At 58.2% G+C, this 16,164-nt stretch overlaps 1 protein-coding gene across 4 annotated transcripts in view; it reads left to right on the plus strand.

Annotated features, from left to right (window-relative positions):
• Positions 1-14,576, plus strand: part of GRK6 (G protein-coupled receptor kinase 6) — a 39,940-nt gene extending 25,364 nt beyond the window's left edge. For 2 of the 4 annotated variants that reach the window (XM_055113056.1, XM_034961072.4), the window contains exons 2-16: positions 2,546-2,641; positions 3,669-3,781; positions 3,907-3,984; positions 4,380-4,480; positions 4,821-4,913; positions 5,021-5,084; positions 5,210-5,350; positions 5,588-5,778; positions 6,576-6,613; positions 6,706-6,795; positions 7,762-7,970; positions 8,082-8,219; positions 12,382-12,519; positions 12,598-12,735; positions 13,418-14,576. In XM_055113056.1, the coding sequence (XP_054969031.1) occupies positions 2,590-2,641; positions 3,669-3,781; positions 3,907-3,984; positions 4,380-4,480; positions 4,821-4,913; positions 5,021-5,084; positions 5,210-5,350; positions 5,588-5,778; positions 6,576-6,613; positions 6,706-6,795; positions 7,762-7,970; positions 8,082-8,219; positions 12,382-12,519; positions 12,598-12,735; positions 13,418-13,471 (1,638 nt within the window). In that variant the 5' untranslated portion in view covers positions 2,546-2,589 and the 3' untranslated portion in view covers positions 13,472-14,576. Of the gene's footprint in view, positions 1-2,545; positions 2,642-3,668; positions 3,782-3,906; positions 3,985-4,379; positions 4,481-4,820; positions 4,914-5,020; positions 5,085-5,209; positions 5,351-5,587; positions 5,779-6,575; positions 6,614-6,705; positions 6,796-7,761; positions 7,971-8,081; positions 8,220-12,381; positions 12,520-12,597; positions 12,736-12,926; positions 12,929-13,417 lie in introns of all 4 variants that reach the window. The other 2 variants (XM_055113057.2, XM_034961073.3) reach the window with 2 other exon arrangements.
• Positions 14,577-16,164: the final 1,588 nt, after the last annotated feature.

Genomic DNA, 16,164 nt, shown 5'->3' on the forward strand with positions numbered 1-16,164 from the left:
AAGCTTTGTCAGGCCATGGGCAAGGCACAGGGTGGTGTGGCCAGACTGGGGACTGGTACCTCCACTAGAGAACCCTTACGACAACCTGGCTCTGCCCCTCCCACCTGCATGGCTTTTTTTTGAGACAGAGTCTCACTGTGTCACCCAGGCTGGAGTGCAGGGCTCACTGCAACCTCCGCCTCCTGGGTTCAAGTGACTCTCCTCCCTCAGCCTCCCAAGTAGCTGGGACTACAGGTGCATGCCACCACACCCAGCTAATTTTTGTATTTATAGCACAGATGGTTTTCACCATGTTGGCCAGGCTGGTCTTGAACTCCTGATCTCAAGTGATCCACCTGCCTCTGGCCTCCCAAATTGCTGGGATTATAGGCATGAGCCACCGTGCCTGGCCGACCTGCATGACTTTAAACATGTCTCTTCTTTCTCAACTTCAGTACCCCTTTTTGTGGAACGGTTGGGGGTGGGATATAAAGACTAAAGGAAACCCTGATTGTCACTGAGTCCTGAGCCCAGGCGCCTGGACGGGCTGCATCAGAACCAACTCATGAACTGGCTTTTCATGAGCTTGAGGCTGGGGCCCCTGACGGCTTCTCAAGTGATCTGAGGCCCCAGGTGGGGTTTGGGAACCCTTGGTGTGTGTATACAGTTGGCACCTAATAGATGCCAGCCACGTTTGGGGTGGGAAAGGAGCTTGGGTTGTGGCCGTAGGGAGCTGGGTACGAATCCTGTACCCAGGATTGGTCTCTGGGCTTGGTCATCTTGGGTGTACTCTGGGCTTGGTCATCTTGGGTGAATTGATTGCTCACTTCAGAACCTCAGTTTTCATATGAAATTGGGCCTGCTCTGGCAGAGTTGCTGTGAGGATGGAGTGGGACAACGCTGGGGCTTGAGACCTCCCTCAGTACCCCTTCTCTTCCCAGGCACTCAGAGGCATGGGGAGGGGGCCCAGGGACACTGAAAGGGGACGGGGAGGGTGGGGAAGAGCCCCACTGACTGGGCAGCCCAGGACAGGATATTTGCATGTGACTCTTTGCTGCTGCCTTGATGTGGCTGGGAGGGGGGAGGAGGAAGTAACTGAGGGTGGGAGGCTGGCGGATGGAGGGTTGGGTGAGGGACCTGTGGGTGTGGGGGAAGAGTTCCCCTTCTGGGAAGGCCTTGCCCTGGGTTGAGGGGTGGGTGTCTGTTGCTCACTCACAGTGAAGCAATGACTGCAGGGCATGTTCGCAGGAGGCCTCTAGCAAGTTTCTCAATGGGCCCCTGCAGTACTTCCTTCTCCAGGCAGCTTAGGTCGGGGAGTCATCTAGGGACCTAGCCTTGCCCCCTCCCTAGAAGGCAACTTCTGCCCTTGCACCACCTGCCCTCAGCCAGGCCAGATGTATACAGGACTGGAAAGCCAGAGGGGAAACTGAGGCCCAGCATGAGAAAGTGGTTGTCTAAGGTTGCCATGGCGTTGTTGGAGTTGGGGTTCACCTCTTGACTCAGCCCTACTTGATGTGGACAGTGTCTCCCATTCACTACGTAACACACATGGAGAGGCTGAGGTTCACAGATAGCGAGTGATGGGCCACAGTGTGAATCAGAGATTCAGACCCAGCTCTGGGAGGCTCAGGCCCCTTCCACCCTCCTCAACCTGGTGGCCCACAGGCCACACACATCTGGCTAGCTCCCTGACACATTTTATTTGGCTGCAGTGAGTTTTTTTTTTTTTTTAAACAAAATGGGGGCCAATATTTTATGTTAGAGTCTGCATTTCCGGCTGCTTTTGAAAAAATCAGAAGAGCTGGCCACATTGAGCCAGAAACCCTCCTAGCAGCAATCAAGCAATCAGCTGGCGTTCTCCTGCAGCTGGCCCTGTCAGCGAGGCCTTCGCTGTTCCTGGTCATCTCACATCTGGCCCACGTTTCCCACACCTGTTGGGCTCTGCAGGCAATCGAACTGCTGCCGTGACCTCAGCTGCTGCAGATGGGGTGTCTGCGAGGTCAAGCAAGACAGGCAGGGGACCGGGGAAGCCCCAGTGTGCAGGGGACGGGGAGTCCTGGGTGCCAGCCCCCTTGCCTCTGCCTCATTTGAGCGTCTGATATCTCTGATGTGGGGCCTGGTGATAGAGGCCTGGGAGCCTCCTTGTCCCCATGCTGCCCTGTGCGTCTCTCAGGCCTGCCCCACTGGCCTAGAATCTCTCCCTCCTGGGCCTTCTGCACTTCTCAGCACTGTGACGTCCTTCTCCCCTTTCTTCACCGGGGGAACTCCTACCTGGCGGGAAGCAACTGGGGCTGGACCCATTGTTGGAGCTACTTGGAACACTGTCCTCCCGCAGCGACCTCACTGCCTCTCTTGGCTCTCCCAGTGCAGGAGCCTGAAGCAGGAGAAGCACGTGTGTCCTGGAACGCAGCAAGGGCGTGCTGGAGCGTGCAGAGGGAAGGCCTGAGGTGCTGTTCTGCCTCGGCTCTGCCTTGGCTGGGCCCTAGAGGCCGTGGACCGCACTGAGGACCCAGAGGCAGTTCTGAGGCAGTGGGACTCGAGACCCAGTGTCCTATTGCTCCCACAGGTGGCGGTGGAAATCGCAAAGGCAAAAGCAAGAAATGGCGGCAGATGCTCCAGTTCCCTCACATCAGCCAGTGCGAAGAGCTGCGGCTCAGCCTCGGTGAGGCCTGGGCAGAGACTGGGGGTGCTGAGGCGAGGGGCCCTGCTGGGGCCAGGGGAGCCTCCCCTGAGACCTTGCCCCGGAGCAGAGGGGCAGACTTGGGGGCTCCAGTGAGCAGGAGGATGAGGACTGCACCATTCAGCCCAGTTTCAGTTCCCGGGCTTGGGATGGGTGGAGAGCAGACAGCAAACAGGGTCACACCGAGGGTGGTTGAAGCGGGTGTCGGGAATAGGGCAGGGGCAGATTGGGGCAGTTGATTCCACTTTGAAAAGGAGAGCCAGCTAGGGTGAGCAGGGCCCACAGGACAGAGGGAGCAGCAGCTGGGCCAGCCCACAGACTGACTGCCTTGGGACCCCCAGGCTGGGGCGTAGCCTCCCAGGCCCAGCCCTGAGGGGTGCCCAGCAAATCCTTGACCAGAAGCCCTCAGCCTGGGCAGTGTGACAGGGTTACTCCTGGGAGGGGACAGAAGGGCCCAGGACCCCAGTTCCTGCCAATCTTGGCCAAGGCCCCAGGTCCGAGCAGTACCCAGGGTTGCTGAGGCCCCCGGTGGCCTGCACGTGGGCAGAGCACACCCGGGCTGCTTCCACCTCCTGGGAAGGAGGCCCAGCTGAGAGCCTGCCGGAAGCCACAGCTTCCTCTCGCACTTTCGCCAGGCAGGCAGCAGGTGTGGGCCTGGCCCCGGCTGGGCTGGGCCGGAACCTCACGGACCGCACCCAACCCCAGTACCGTGACATACGCAAGTCGTGTAAATCAGGAGACAATGCAGGGAGGTGGATGGAGGCCTGGGCTCTGGAGCCAGACTCCCGGCTGTGTGACATTGAGCTAGTCAGTTAGCCTCTCTGGGCCTCACAGCCCCAAAACAGCTGTGCCCACCTGAGGGTTGTGGTGAGGGTTCTGAAGAAGATTGTGGCTACCACACTGCAGAGCTGGAAGCTGTTGTGGGGGCCCAGGGCCTGGTGGTGTGGGCTCATGCCCCACCCATGTGCTCTCGGGCTGTGGACCCAGCAGCTTCCATCACTGCCAACAGAGCGTGACTATCACAGCCTGTGCGAGCGGCAGCCCATTGGGCGCCTGCTGTTCCGAGAGTTCTGTGCCACGAGGCCGGAGCTGAGCCGCTGCGTCGCCTTCCTGGATGGGGTGGTGAGTGCAGCCCAGCCCTGCCCAGCCCCGCGGGTGGCTGAGGTCCTGGCCCCATGTGCCCCTCCTCCCCACACCTGCTGCTTGCCCTGCCCAGACCTCCAGCTTCTTTGCTTTCCACCCTGCAGGCCGAGTACGAAGTGACCCCGGATGACAAGCGGAAAGCATGTGGGCGGCAGCTAACGCAGAATTTTCTGAGCCACACGGTGAGTGAGCAGCGATGGAGAGATGATGGGAGCCACCAGAGCCCCGTGTCAGGCACAGGAGTGACCACAGTGTCGGGCTTCTGAGGGTGGTCTCTTCATACAGACGCACATAACACACAGCCTGGACAGAGAGTGCCCTGGAGCTGCTCCAGGCAGCACGGCGGGCATGCAGCCCAGGGTATGGGCTGGGCTTGGGCCAGGCGGCCTCCCAGTGGCTCTGCTGCGCTCTGCCTCATGGGTGGGCAGCAGGAAGGAGTTCAGCAACCAGGCTGGCTGGCACACCCTGGCCTGCAGCCTCTCATGGCACCAGCCCGAGTTGCCTGACCCCTCTCCCCTGGAAGTGGGCAGCCATCCAAGGGAGCCCCTGCACTGACCTGTCTGGGGCTTGTTCCCAGGGTCCTGACCTCATCCCTGAGGTGCCCCGGCAGCTGGTGATGAACTGCACCCAGCGGCTGGAGCAGGGTCCCTGCAAAGACCTTTTCCAGGAACTCACCCGGTAAGCCTGTCCCTGCCCACAAGCCTGGAATTATGCCCAGAGGAGGGGGCTTCTGGGGGCCAGGAAGACTGTGAACAGCTCGGTGGCTGGTGAGGGAGCTCAGCTGCCCAGCCCTGGCCTTGCCCCTGCTGTGTGACCTGAGCAGGCTGCCTCCCCTCTCAGTAGCACCCACAGCTTCAGCACAGGCTGTGTGTCTCCCCGCTCAGGGGTTAGCAGGAGGACTGGCCGACGACGATACCTGTGGGCTAAGCCTGTGCAGAACGGGAGGCCTGGCCCAGCAAGCCAAGAGCCTGAGGTGTCAGGGGCTGGCGGGTGAGCTGGGCCTGCCTTTCCTCAACAGGCTGACCCACGAGTACCTGAGCGTGGCCCCTTTTGCCGACTACCTCGACAGCATCTACTTCAACCGTTTCCTGCAGTGGAAGTGGCTGGAAAGGTGAGCTCCCTGAAGGCTGGGCCGGGACAGGCCAGGTTGCCGGGGTTCTTCATAGGCCTTGGGCTCTCCTGCTCAGCCAGCGTTTGCTTCCCCACCCCTTGCCACAGGCAGCCAGTGACCAAAAACACCTTCAGGCAATACCGAGTCCTGGGCAAAGGTGGCTTTGGGGAGGTGAGTGGCCAGGCCAGAGCCCCTGGGAGAGTGAATAGGGTGGGTGTGTTGGGACCTGGACCACCCCCTGGATGCCCAGCAATGGCACAGCTGGCCCCCATTCGCCCCTGTCTGTCTGGCCACAGGTGTGCGCCTGCCAGGTGCGGGCCACAGGTAAGATGTATGCCTGCAAGAAGCTAGAGAAGAAGCGGATCAAGAAGCGGAAAGGGGAGGCCATGGCGCTGAACGAGAAGCAGATCCTGGAGAAAGTGAACAGTAGGTTTGTAGTAAGTACAGAAGGAGACTCTCCCTTCCCCTTGGCCACACTGGCGCACCGGCCCTCCCCAACCCCCAGGCCCCACCCTCCCACGTGGGATGCCGGGAAGGGCGGGTTTGGGGTGTTGACACCAGGCTTGGGGAGCAGGCTGGGCCCAAGGAGTGGCACCGAGAAGGCTTTTTTGGGCAGCCCTGCCGCCAAGCGCCCCGCAGCTCCTGCCTGAGGGCTCGGGTCCCCTCGGCCACAGGTGAGCTTGGCCTACGCCTATGAGACCAAGGACGCGCTGTGCCTGGTGCTGACACTGATGAACGGGGGCGACCTCAAGTTCCACATCTACCACATGGGCCAGGCTGGCTTCCCCGAAGCGCGGGCCGTCTTCTACGCCGCCGAGATCTGCTGCGGCCTGGAGGACCTGCACCGGGAGCGCATCGTGTACAGGTGGGGAGGGCTCGGCCACCCCAGGGGCTTAGTCCTTCCCTGCCAGCGACTGCAGCTGGGCCTGGACGGGGGTGGCCAAGGCTGCCGATCAGGCCAGACTACAGAAGGACATTGGTTTGGGGGCTGTGGCACCGGCTTAACTCACACGCCAGGCCAACCTGAGTAGCCCAGACCTAGGCTTTGGGCTCTGGTGGACCCACGGGGTGTCCTGACTTTGTCACCCCTCCACCCCCCACCATGTGACCTTGGGCCAGGAGTTCCCTGCTCCCAACACTGCTTCCTTTTCTAGGAAGCAGAGACTATAATTCCTACTTCCCAGGTTGTTAGAAGTAGGCCCAACTTCCTACTGGAGGGGCCCAGTGAGCTAAGTACAGAGTGCCTGGCACACAGGGCTGGGTAAGAGAGAACCCTGGCTCTGATTGTTGCCGACTTCCTGTGAGCCTCACAACAGCCTAGTCAGGGGACGGATGAGTAGTCCCATTTGATAGAGAGGAAAGGCAGAGTCAGTCACCAAGGGGTGGAGACTCCTTGGTCTCCACTGGGGAGGCCCCTCCGGGGTGGAGCTGTCTTCCACTCATCTAGAGAGTCCTGGGAGTCCTGGCTCTAGATCCTTCCTCTGCTCCCTTGAGTCCGGGCTGTTGCCAGGGAGAGCAGGGCTGTCTGTCGCCCTGGCAGCAAATGAGTCTCGCACCTTGCTCCACACCTGGCCCCCGGAGGCGAGTGAGCTGGGGGGGCTGGCCCCGTCTGACTCCCTGGCAAACTGAGAAGCATCTGACCCTGCTCTTCTCTCTGCACAGGGACCTGAAGCCCGAGAACATCTTGCTGGATGACCACGGTGTGTGAGGGTGCCTGGGGTGGGTCAGGTTGGGGTGAGATGCAGAGGCCTGGCCTGTTAACGGGTCCACCTGTTTCTCCACCCACACTCAGGCCACATCCGCATCTCTGACCTGGGACTAGCTGTGCATGTGCCCGAGGGCCAGACCATCAAAGGGCGTGTGGGCACCGTGGGTTACATGGGTGAGTCTTCTCTGCCCGGCCCAGTAGCCTCCTGGGTTCCCTCACTATCCACCCACCCAGCCACACCCACTTCTGTCTGGGAGTCTCTCAAAAGGGGCCTCAGTAGAAAGGGCCCATGCCGATGCTCCTTTTCTAGAGGTTAGGAGACCAAGACTCAGCCGGGGCCGCACACAGCTGTGAAGCCATGTCGTTCATTTGCTAAATACTTATTAAACCCTGCTATGGCTGAGCCTGCAGGTGGCTACCGGGAGATGGAGGAGAGAGACCCAAACCTGTTTCCGTGGCCCCAGTCCCTGCCCTCCCTGTGCCCATCTGTGAGGGAGGCCAGTGGAGGGGCCAACATGAGGCCCCACATTCCACCTGGAGACCGAGAGACGCAGGAGGCAGAGTCCTGGCTCTGCAGGCTCCGCCTCTTGCCTGTTGCGTGGCCTTGAACCAGACACTCCGCTGCTCCCGGCCTCACTCTGCTCCACTGGAAAACACTCATCATACCTGCCTCCCAGGGCTGCCTGGAAGATGAAAAGGGAGAGTTCAGGGAAAACTCCCCACAGGGCTGCCCTGGCAGGTAGGAGGTATTCAGAAAATAGGAGTTTCCTTCTTCTCGCTGATATTAAATCCAGAAGTTGCAAACTGGTAGCCACATGGGCCCAATTTGGCCTACATTTGTGTTTAAGTCAAACTGTTTTTAGTAAGCCAGATGGTTTCACATACAAAATACAGATTTCTGACTTGTGTAAAATCTGAAGACCCGGGGACCCTGGGCGCGGCCTCCTGCAGGGCCGTATTCACCCCGCTTGATGGGGCCTGTGCTCTCCTACTGGCCAAGGTCCCCTCCAAGCTGGGATGGTGCCTGCCTGGCCAGCGGGTGTGAGTGTATCCCAGACCTAACGTGCACTGGCGTTCCTGGGGCCTGAGGGTCCACTGCCCGCCTCCTGCCCAGCCCTAACTCCCATGCCGCCCGCCCAGCTCCGGAGGTGGTGAAGAATGAACGGTACACGTTCAGCCCTGACTGGTGGGCGCTCGGCTGCCTCCTGTACGAGATGATCGCAGGCCAGTCGCCCTTCCAGCAGAGGAAGAAGAAGATCAAGCGGGAGGAGGTGGAGCGGCTGGTGAAGGAGGTCCCCGAGGAGTATTCCGAGCGCTTTTCCCCGCAGGCCCGCTCACTTTGCTCACAGGTACGGCAGCTCTCAGAAGCCTGGCCAGCCAGGGCTGGGGTGGATGCACCTTTCCCTCCCTCCCACCCACTCACCTGCCTGGCCTGCCTGGCCGACTCACCCCTGCCACAGCTCCTCTGCAAGGACCCTGCCGAACGCCTGGGGTGTCGTGGGGGCAGTGCCCGCGAGGTGAAGGAGCACCCCCTCTTTAAGAAGCTGAACTTCAAGCGGCTGGGAGCTGGCATGCTGGAGCCGCCCTTCAAGCCTGACGTGAGTGCAGCCCACTCCTGCTGAGGGCGGGGCCCAGCCGGGGCTGGGGCTCAGGGGCTCTTGTAGTATCAGCCAGGATGCGTCCAGTGCAAGTGGCAGAAAAAACAATCTAGTGGCTTAGCCACAGAAATAAAGATAATTCACAAAAAGGAAAAGCCCCAGGATGGGTCTGGCTTGTGGCATGCCTGGATGGGGCTTGGAGCCTCTGACAATGTCCTAGGAACTCTCTCTCCTTCCCCTCACTGTACTGTTGAGTGTGTAGTCTTCATGTTGGGGTAGCTCTCCCCATGGTGCGGCAGCAGTGGGCCCCAGCAGCTCAGCCACCACAGTAGACAGAGAGCTTCTCTTCTCTTTTCTCTTCTCCTCTCCTCTCCTTCCTTCCTTCCTTCGTTCTTTTTTCCTTTCTTTCCTTTCTTCCTTTTCTTTTTTTTTTTGGAGACAGGGTCTTGCTCTGTCCCCGAGGCTGGAGTGCAGTGGTGAGATCTTGGCTCCCTGCAACCTCTGCCTCCCAGGTTCAAGCGATTCTCCTGCCTCAGCCTCCTGAGTAGCTGGGATTACAGGCGCACACCACCATGCCCGGCTAATTTTTGTATTTTTAGTAGAGACGAGGTTTCACCATGTTGGCCAGGCTGGTCTTGAAATCCTGACCTCAGGTGATCCTCTCGCCTCGGCCTCCCAAAGTGCTGGGATTACAGGAGTGAGCCATCGCGCCTGCCCTTGCCCAATAATTTCAAAAGAAATCCTCATGGGGGAAAAGAAGTCCCAAAGCTGATGCCCATTGCCTCTCATTGCTCAGAGGCCCCTCACTGGCCACACCCAGATCATACACCCACCCGAACCTGCACCAATGGGGGAGCTCAGTTCCCCAGAGGAAAACTACAATGCAATTGCCAGCAGTGGGAGGGGCTGTTGGGCTGGCCATCCTTCTGTGGGTGGTCACTTTTCCTTATGGAGTCTCACCTGTTAACTGAGCATCTCAGTGGGCCAGGCACCCAGCAGGCAAGAGTATCCTCTAGTTGTCAGAGTCCGGGTGGCAGAAAACCAACCTAAACTCACTTAAGCTCAACGTGGAGTGTATTGGTTCATTTGGCCAGAAAGTCCCAAAGTAGGGCCAGCTCCAGGGTTTCCTGCTGTGTGCCACGATTCTCCAGCTCTTGCCTGGCCTTCAACCTGTTGACTCTTTCCCTCCCCCTGAATTAGGCTTCTCGTGTGTTGACAGTCATAGGGAAGGTTCTGATTGGCTAAGATGAGGTCATGTGCTTTCCCCTTCCCATGTCTATGAGGACTGGTCCTGTAATTAACGGTTCACCAGGAACACTGGAGAGGCCCGAAGGATGGGCAGGGCAGGCCAGGTTGATAGCTGTCAATGACACACACGTTTATTGATTCAGCAAATAGCTGAGTGCCCATTTATGCCAGACCCTGGAGATAATGAGGCCCACTGAAGCCAGTCCTGCCCTTACATTCTAGTGGGAGACACACCCAAACAAACCAGTAAGCCAGAAGGAATTCCAGGTAATGTTAAGTGTGACAAAGAAAACTAAAGCAAGCGGCTGGGCGCGGTGGCTCACGCTGTAATCCCAGCACTTTGGGAGGCTGAGGCAGGCGGATCACCTGAGGTTGGGAGTTCGAAGACCAGCCTGGCCAACATGGAGAAACCCCATCTCTACTAAAAATACAAAATTAGCTGGGCATGGTGGCGCGTGCCTGTAATCCCAGCTACTCGGCAGACTGAGGCAGGAGAATCGCTTGAACCCAAGAGGAGGAGGTTGCGGTGAGTTGAGATCGCGCATTGCACTCCAGCCTGGGCAACAAGAGTGAAACTTCATCTCAAAAAAAAAAAAAAAACTAAAGCAAGCTACGAAGATGGCAGAGAATGATGGTGGGGGGAGCGCTTTTAGACACCGTGGTCTCTGGGGAGGTGGTGCTGGTGCAGAAATGTAAAATATGTGAAGCGGAGAGCCATGCCAAGGTTTGGGGTGTGAGCATTCCAGGCAGAAGAAACAGCCGGGTATTGTAGTCCTGAGGCAGGGGCCAGCCCTATGAGGTGGAGCAGCCGCGAGGACACCTGTGTGGCTGAGCGAGCCCGTGCAGGCAAAGAGGAGTGCCGGCAGGTTCTCAGCAAGATGGGACCACTGGGGGACCCTGGGCAGGAATGTGAGGTGTGGGGAGTGGGCCATAGTGGGTGTGAGTGGAAGTGGGGAGGCCAGTGAGGGGGCTACTGCCCTGAGTGACTGCCTCACATGGGCCTCACTGGAACCGCTGGCCAGGCTGGTCTCGAACTCCTGACCTCAAGTAATCTGCTCGCCTTGGCCTCCATACCTCTTGGTCTATACCTAGAAGTAGAATTACCAGGTCATACGGTAACTATGTTTAACCTTTTGGGGAACTGCCAGACTGTTTTCCAAAGCAAAGGTGGGCCCTGTCAGAGGCACTTGAACTAAGAGAGCCTGACTTTCATCAGCTCGCCCCTGAGGCTGGCACTGCCACTCAGTCTGTTCTGTTTCCTGTGTACGTCATCTCATTTAACCTTGAAATAACCACACTGCCTCTGGATCTTCCATTCAAAGTCGGAGATAAAATCAGTGCCCTGGAGTTTAACTTTGTAGAAGCAGTAGATGAAAAAGCAAGCTTGATGATATTTTTTTAACAGCTTTATTGAGTTTAATTTATATAATTTATATACCATACAATTCACCCATTTAAAGTGTACAATTCGGCTGGGCGTGGTGGCTCATGCCTGTAATCCCAGCACTTTGGGAGGCCAAGGTAAGTGGATCACCTGAGGTCAGGAGTTCGAGACCAGCCTGGCCAACAAGGTGAAACCCCCGTCTCTACTAAAAATACAAAAATTAGCTGGACGTGGTGGCGCATGCCGGTAATCTCACCTACTTGGGAGGCTGAGGCAGGAGAATCGCTTGAACCTAGGAGGTGGAGGTTGCAGTGAGCTGAGATCACGCCATTGCACTCCAGGCTGGGCAACAAGAGCAAAACTCCCATCTCAAAAAAAAAAAAAAAAGTGCAATTCATTGGCTTTTTAATTATGCAGTCAGCACCACAATAAATTCTTGAGTGTGTTCATTACCTGCCCCACTCTGCAAAAAAAAAAAAAAAAACCCATACCCTTAGCAGTCATTCTCCATTCTTCCCTCCCGCTGCTCCTAGCAATCACCAGTCTACTCTGTGTCTGTCTCTGTTTGCCTAATCTGGACATGTCATAGCTATGGCATCACATAGTATGTGATCCTCTGTGCCTGGCTTCTTTCACTTAGCATAGTATCTTCAAGGTTCATCCATGTTGTAGCATAGATCAGTGCTTCATACCTTTTTAAGGCTGAATAATATTCCATTGCATGGATAGACCACATTTTCCTTATCTGTTCGTCAGTTGGTAGACATTAAGATTGTTCCCACTTTTTGGCTGTTATTGCTGCTGTGAACATTCCTGTACAAGTTTTTGTGTGTGCAGATGCCACCATTTCTCTTGGTCTATACCTAGGAGTAGAATTACCAGGTCATATGGTAATGATGTTTAACCTTTTGGGGAACTGCCAGACTGTTTTCCAAAGCAGCTGTACCATTTTACATGACAATGATTTTAATTGACATCTTAATTGAAGGATTTAGAAAACAATGTTAAGATAAAAAAGAAGGTGGCCGCCTGGAGCTGAGGTGGGCTCCCAGTGTGGGTCTGGGGAGGTGGAGCAGTGGGAGACCGTGCCAGTCCTCTGATTGGCTGGGAGAGAAGACGGCAAGTCCCAGGTCATCGCAGGGCGGGGAGCCAGGGAGTCACCAGCTCCAGGCTCTGCGTGGTGGTGCCCAGCGGAGGGGCCGGCTGAGATTCAGCCTGTACTCCCCGCCCCAACTGCATACCCAGGAAGCTGTGGGCAGGCGAAGGAGGTGCCTGGCATTGGTCTTTACACAGCCTCACAGTCATTGAGCAGTGAGGAATAACGTACGCAGTTCACAGAGGGGAAAACCAGGCTTCGGAGAGAAGGGCCTGCCCCACTTAGGAAATGCGTGGGGCACCTGGTTTCTCCAAATCAGAGAGCTGCTGGTGTCAGGCAGCACTAGGCCAAGACCCGAGGCAGAATCAGGGCTGAGCTGCCTTCGCGTGTGCGTGTGTGTGTTTCCTATCTGACCGTTGCCTCTGTCCCACCAGCCCCAGGCCATTTACTGCAAGGATGTTCTGGACATTGAACAGTTCTCTACGGTCAAGGGCGTGGAGCTGGAGCCTACCGACCAGGACTTCTACCAGAAGTTTGCCACAGGCAGTGTGCCCATCCCCTGGCAGAACGAGGTAGGGGCCTGCCCTGCTGGTGGGGTGGGCTCCAGGAGGCTGCCCTGGGGACAGCTGTCACAGCCGCCTGCTCCTCAGCAGATGGTGGAGACCGAGTGCTTCCAGGAGCTGAATGTCTTTGGGCTGGATGGCTCAGTTCCCCCAGACCTGGACTGGAAGGGCCAGCCACCTGCACCTCCTAAAAAGGGACTGCTGCAGAGACTCTTCAGTCGCCAAGTAAGCCCCAGCAGCGGCCTACCTGGGCCCCTAACCTGGCTCCAGGGGACGGTGGGTGGGAGGCAGAGCCGGTGCCCGCATGCGCTGGGAGTGGGCGTCCTCCAGTCCTGTTGTGGTGCCCAGGGTCTCTGGCCTCATTCCCGCCTGTCCCCCACCCCTGGCTGGGCTCATGGCCTCTTTTCTCTTTCCAGAGGTGAGCAGTGTGGGCTCCCCGTGGGTTGGCCTTGCTGCCTGGCCTCGGGGAGCCACGGGCAGCCCTTCCATGGCAAAGGCAAGATGTGGGAGAAAGAAGGCTGGTGCCCGCCCCACCCCCCTGCCCACTGCTTTGATTCCCTGCACCCTGGCCCCTTCGAGCTGCCAGCTTTGCTTAGCTTGTCTCCCCGTGCCCTGTCTCTGCCAGCCCCAGGGGAGAGGGCTGGGCAGAGGCCTTGCCCTGGCAGACCATGGGATCTACCCAGCCCCCTTACTTCGGTCTGTTGCCGGCAGCCTCTGCAATGACGCCCACCCACGTGTGGCCTGAGCTGCTGCTCCAGGCTCCTTGTGGAGAGGCCCCTCCCCAGAGTGCACCCCTCAGGCAGCTCCTGGCCTGCCCTGGCAGAGTCGGCCCCATGTGACGTCCCTCGTGGTTAATGGCACCTGCTCTGCCTCTCTCCCTCCCTCCGTGTCTTCCCCGTCCCTCCAGGATTGCTGTGGAAACTGCAGCGACAGTGAGGAAGAGCTCCCCACCCGCCTCTAGCCCCCAGCCCGAGGCCCCCACCAGCAGTTGGCGGTAGCAGCTACTCCGAGCGCCGTTTACAGTTTTGCACAGTGATCTTCCCCATTGTCCACTCAAGTCGTGGCCTGGGGAACACAGACGGAGCTGTCCCCAGTGTCCTCCGTCCCTCAGCCCCTGGCCTGGCTGAGTTTGGCAGGGCCTGGGCCATCCCTGGGACAAAGGTGCGTCCCTTCAGCTCTTCTCCGTGGAGCTCGGGACTTTCTGTATTTATGTATTTGTACGAATGTATATAGCGACCAGAGCATTCTTAATTCCCACCGCAGACCTGGCGCCCCCGCCTTGGCTCCTGGGGGCAGCCAGCCCTGGCTGGGAGAGTGGGAGCTGGCAGAGGAGCCACTGCCAAACTCAAGGCTCCTCTGGCCCAGCTTGCATGGCTGAGGGTGGTCACACCCCTGAGCCTTCAGCACTGTGCTGGCCACCCCTGGCCTCTGAGTAAGACTCGTGCCTCCCCCTGCTGCCCTGGGCTCAGGCTGCTACCCTCTGGGGCCCAAAGCTGTCCCTTCTCAGTGCTTGTCAGCGCTGGGTCTGGGGCCTCTGTATGCCCTAGGCCTGTGCCAAAGCGGCCAGAGATTGGGCTGCCTGTGATACCCATCAGCCCACTGCCCTGGCCGGCCCAGATAGGTCTGCCTCTGCCTTCCAGCTCCCACAGCCTGGTCCCTGATACTGGGCTCTGTCCTGCAGACACCTCTTTCAGAAACGCCCAAGCCCAGCCCCTAGGAGGGGGTGGGGCATCCCTGGTCAACCCTCAAACATTCCGGACTCCCCTCATAACAATAGACACATGTGCCCAGCAATAATCCGCCCCTTCCTGTGTGCGCCTGTGGGGTGTGTGCACGCGCGTGTGTACCTGTATGGGTGAAGGGGATAGGGCGAGGCTGTGCCTGTGCCCCAGGCCCCAGCCCTGGCCCTTCCCAGACTGTGATGGCCATCCTGGTCCCAGTGTTAGGGTAGCATGGGATTACAGGGCCCTGTTTTTTCCATATTTAAAGCCAATTTTTATTACTCGTTTTGTCCAACGTAAGCTGCCACATGTCTCTGTGTGAATACAGTCCGAGCACAAACCTGGCTAGCCGCCCCTGCCTGCCTCTTTCTTGCTTCCGGTGCTCCAGGGGTCTTCCTGCTCCCCTGGCCCAGCTGGAAGCGGGAAGGGATTGGAGGTGGGCCTGGAGGGAAGCAGGGTGTGCCCTTCCGAGGCCCAGGAGCCCCCAGGGCTGACTCTGAACTAGCCTCTCCAGACAGCCAGGCTTTGGTAGCCTTTGGGCTCACCCAGTGGGTTTCCCAACTTCCTAAATGGGATGGGGCCTAAGGAAAGAAGCCTTGGGTGCCCACTGGGATGTGGGTCTGTTTCTGACTGCTGGTAAGGCGGGCCCCGTTGGTGTCCTTCCCTCCAAGGCTAAGGTGGCCTGGCTGCCTAAATGTGGACTTGAGAGTAGGGTGGGAGCTGTGTAAGGAATGTCTGCCCCAGGCCTGCGTTACCTGGACGCCAGCCATGTACGGGCCCCGGGCTGAGGCACGTGCATCATATCCACCCCTCTGTTTTGCCCTTGACACATTATGGGCAAAGACCTAGACAGTGGGTGACGCTGGCAGATAGGCTGTGGCCAGTGTGGGAGAGTTCTCTGAAGACGGTGGTTGAGCCGGCCTCGAAGTGGACATTCACCTGGGAGGAAGGGGGACTGGGAGGCACTCAAGGGGAGCTTCCTGCCTGGGCTCTGGGGCTGAGAGCTTGTTGCCTACCAGTCTGTCCCAGATCTGGCAACCCCATCACTGCTCTGTAGACTCCCAGTGTCCCCAGCTCCCTGAGAATGCCCCGTAAGCCCCATCAAGCTTGTTCCTGGCCTCTGGACTGGGCACCCAGTGCTGCAGGAGCCACGTGAGCTTTGTAGCTGACAGTTCCAGGTTCAAGCCCCAGCCTGGCCACTTTTCAAGTTGGCCCTGCACAGGCGCTTCCCTGATATGGAAAGGTAGGTTTAAGACCCATCACCTTTCTGGGCAGCTGTTAGAATCCACCAAAGCAGCCAGCCAGCCCCTTGAGTTCCCAAGCCACCGCAGGACTCCCACCTGCTGGGGAGTGGTGCTGAGTACCAAACTAACCACCTGGCTTAAGCACAGCCAGAAGGTGCCAAGCCAGCAGCCTGGCAGAAGGGGCCTTTTGTGGCCCCATTCATGACATGTGGAGTGCCTGCTGCTTCCCATCAACCTAAGGGAAATAAGGGGAGCGGGGACCTGCTCAAGGTCTTCCAACTGGTTAAGTGGCCATTGCAGGGTGGGGAGGAAACCAGGTAATGATGGGAAAGCTGGATCCTACCCATGTATCATGAGAAAGGAGCCTGGGGTGGGTTTGCCCCTCTGCCCCAGGCTGTTATGAGGTGGGAGTGGGGGATTTTTAGGTAGGTGTTAGCATGTCATACCAAAGCCCAGCCCTGGGCAGGTATGCAAGAGTGAGCGCGTGCCAGGTGGACGTGCAGGACCCTGAGGCACTCTGCCTGCACCTGGATCAGGACGCCCTGGCCAGGCTCCCCCTTGGGCTAGGGAGGCATCCAGGGAACTTCTTGGCTAGGGTTAAACTCACCTTAAAGCTCTTAACACAGTGGGTCCTTGGCAGAGGGAACTCCCAGAATTCATTTCCCAAGAAGCTTCCCTGAGCTGTCCTC

The sequence above is a fragment of the Pan paniscus genome, chromosome 4, assembly GCF_029289425.2.
Source record: "Pan paniscus chromosome 4, NHGRI_mPanPan1-v2.0_pri, whole genome shotgun sequence".
Taxonomy (NCBI): Eukaryota; Metazoa; Chordata; class Mammalia; order Primates; family Hominidae; genus Pan; species Pan paniscus.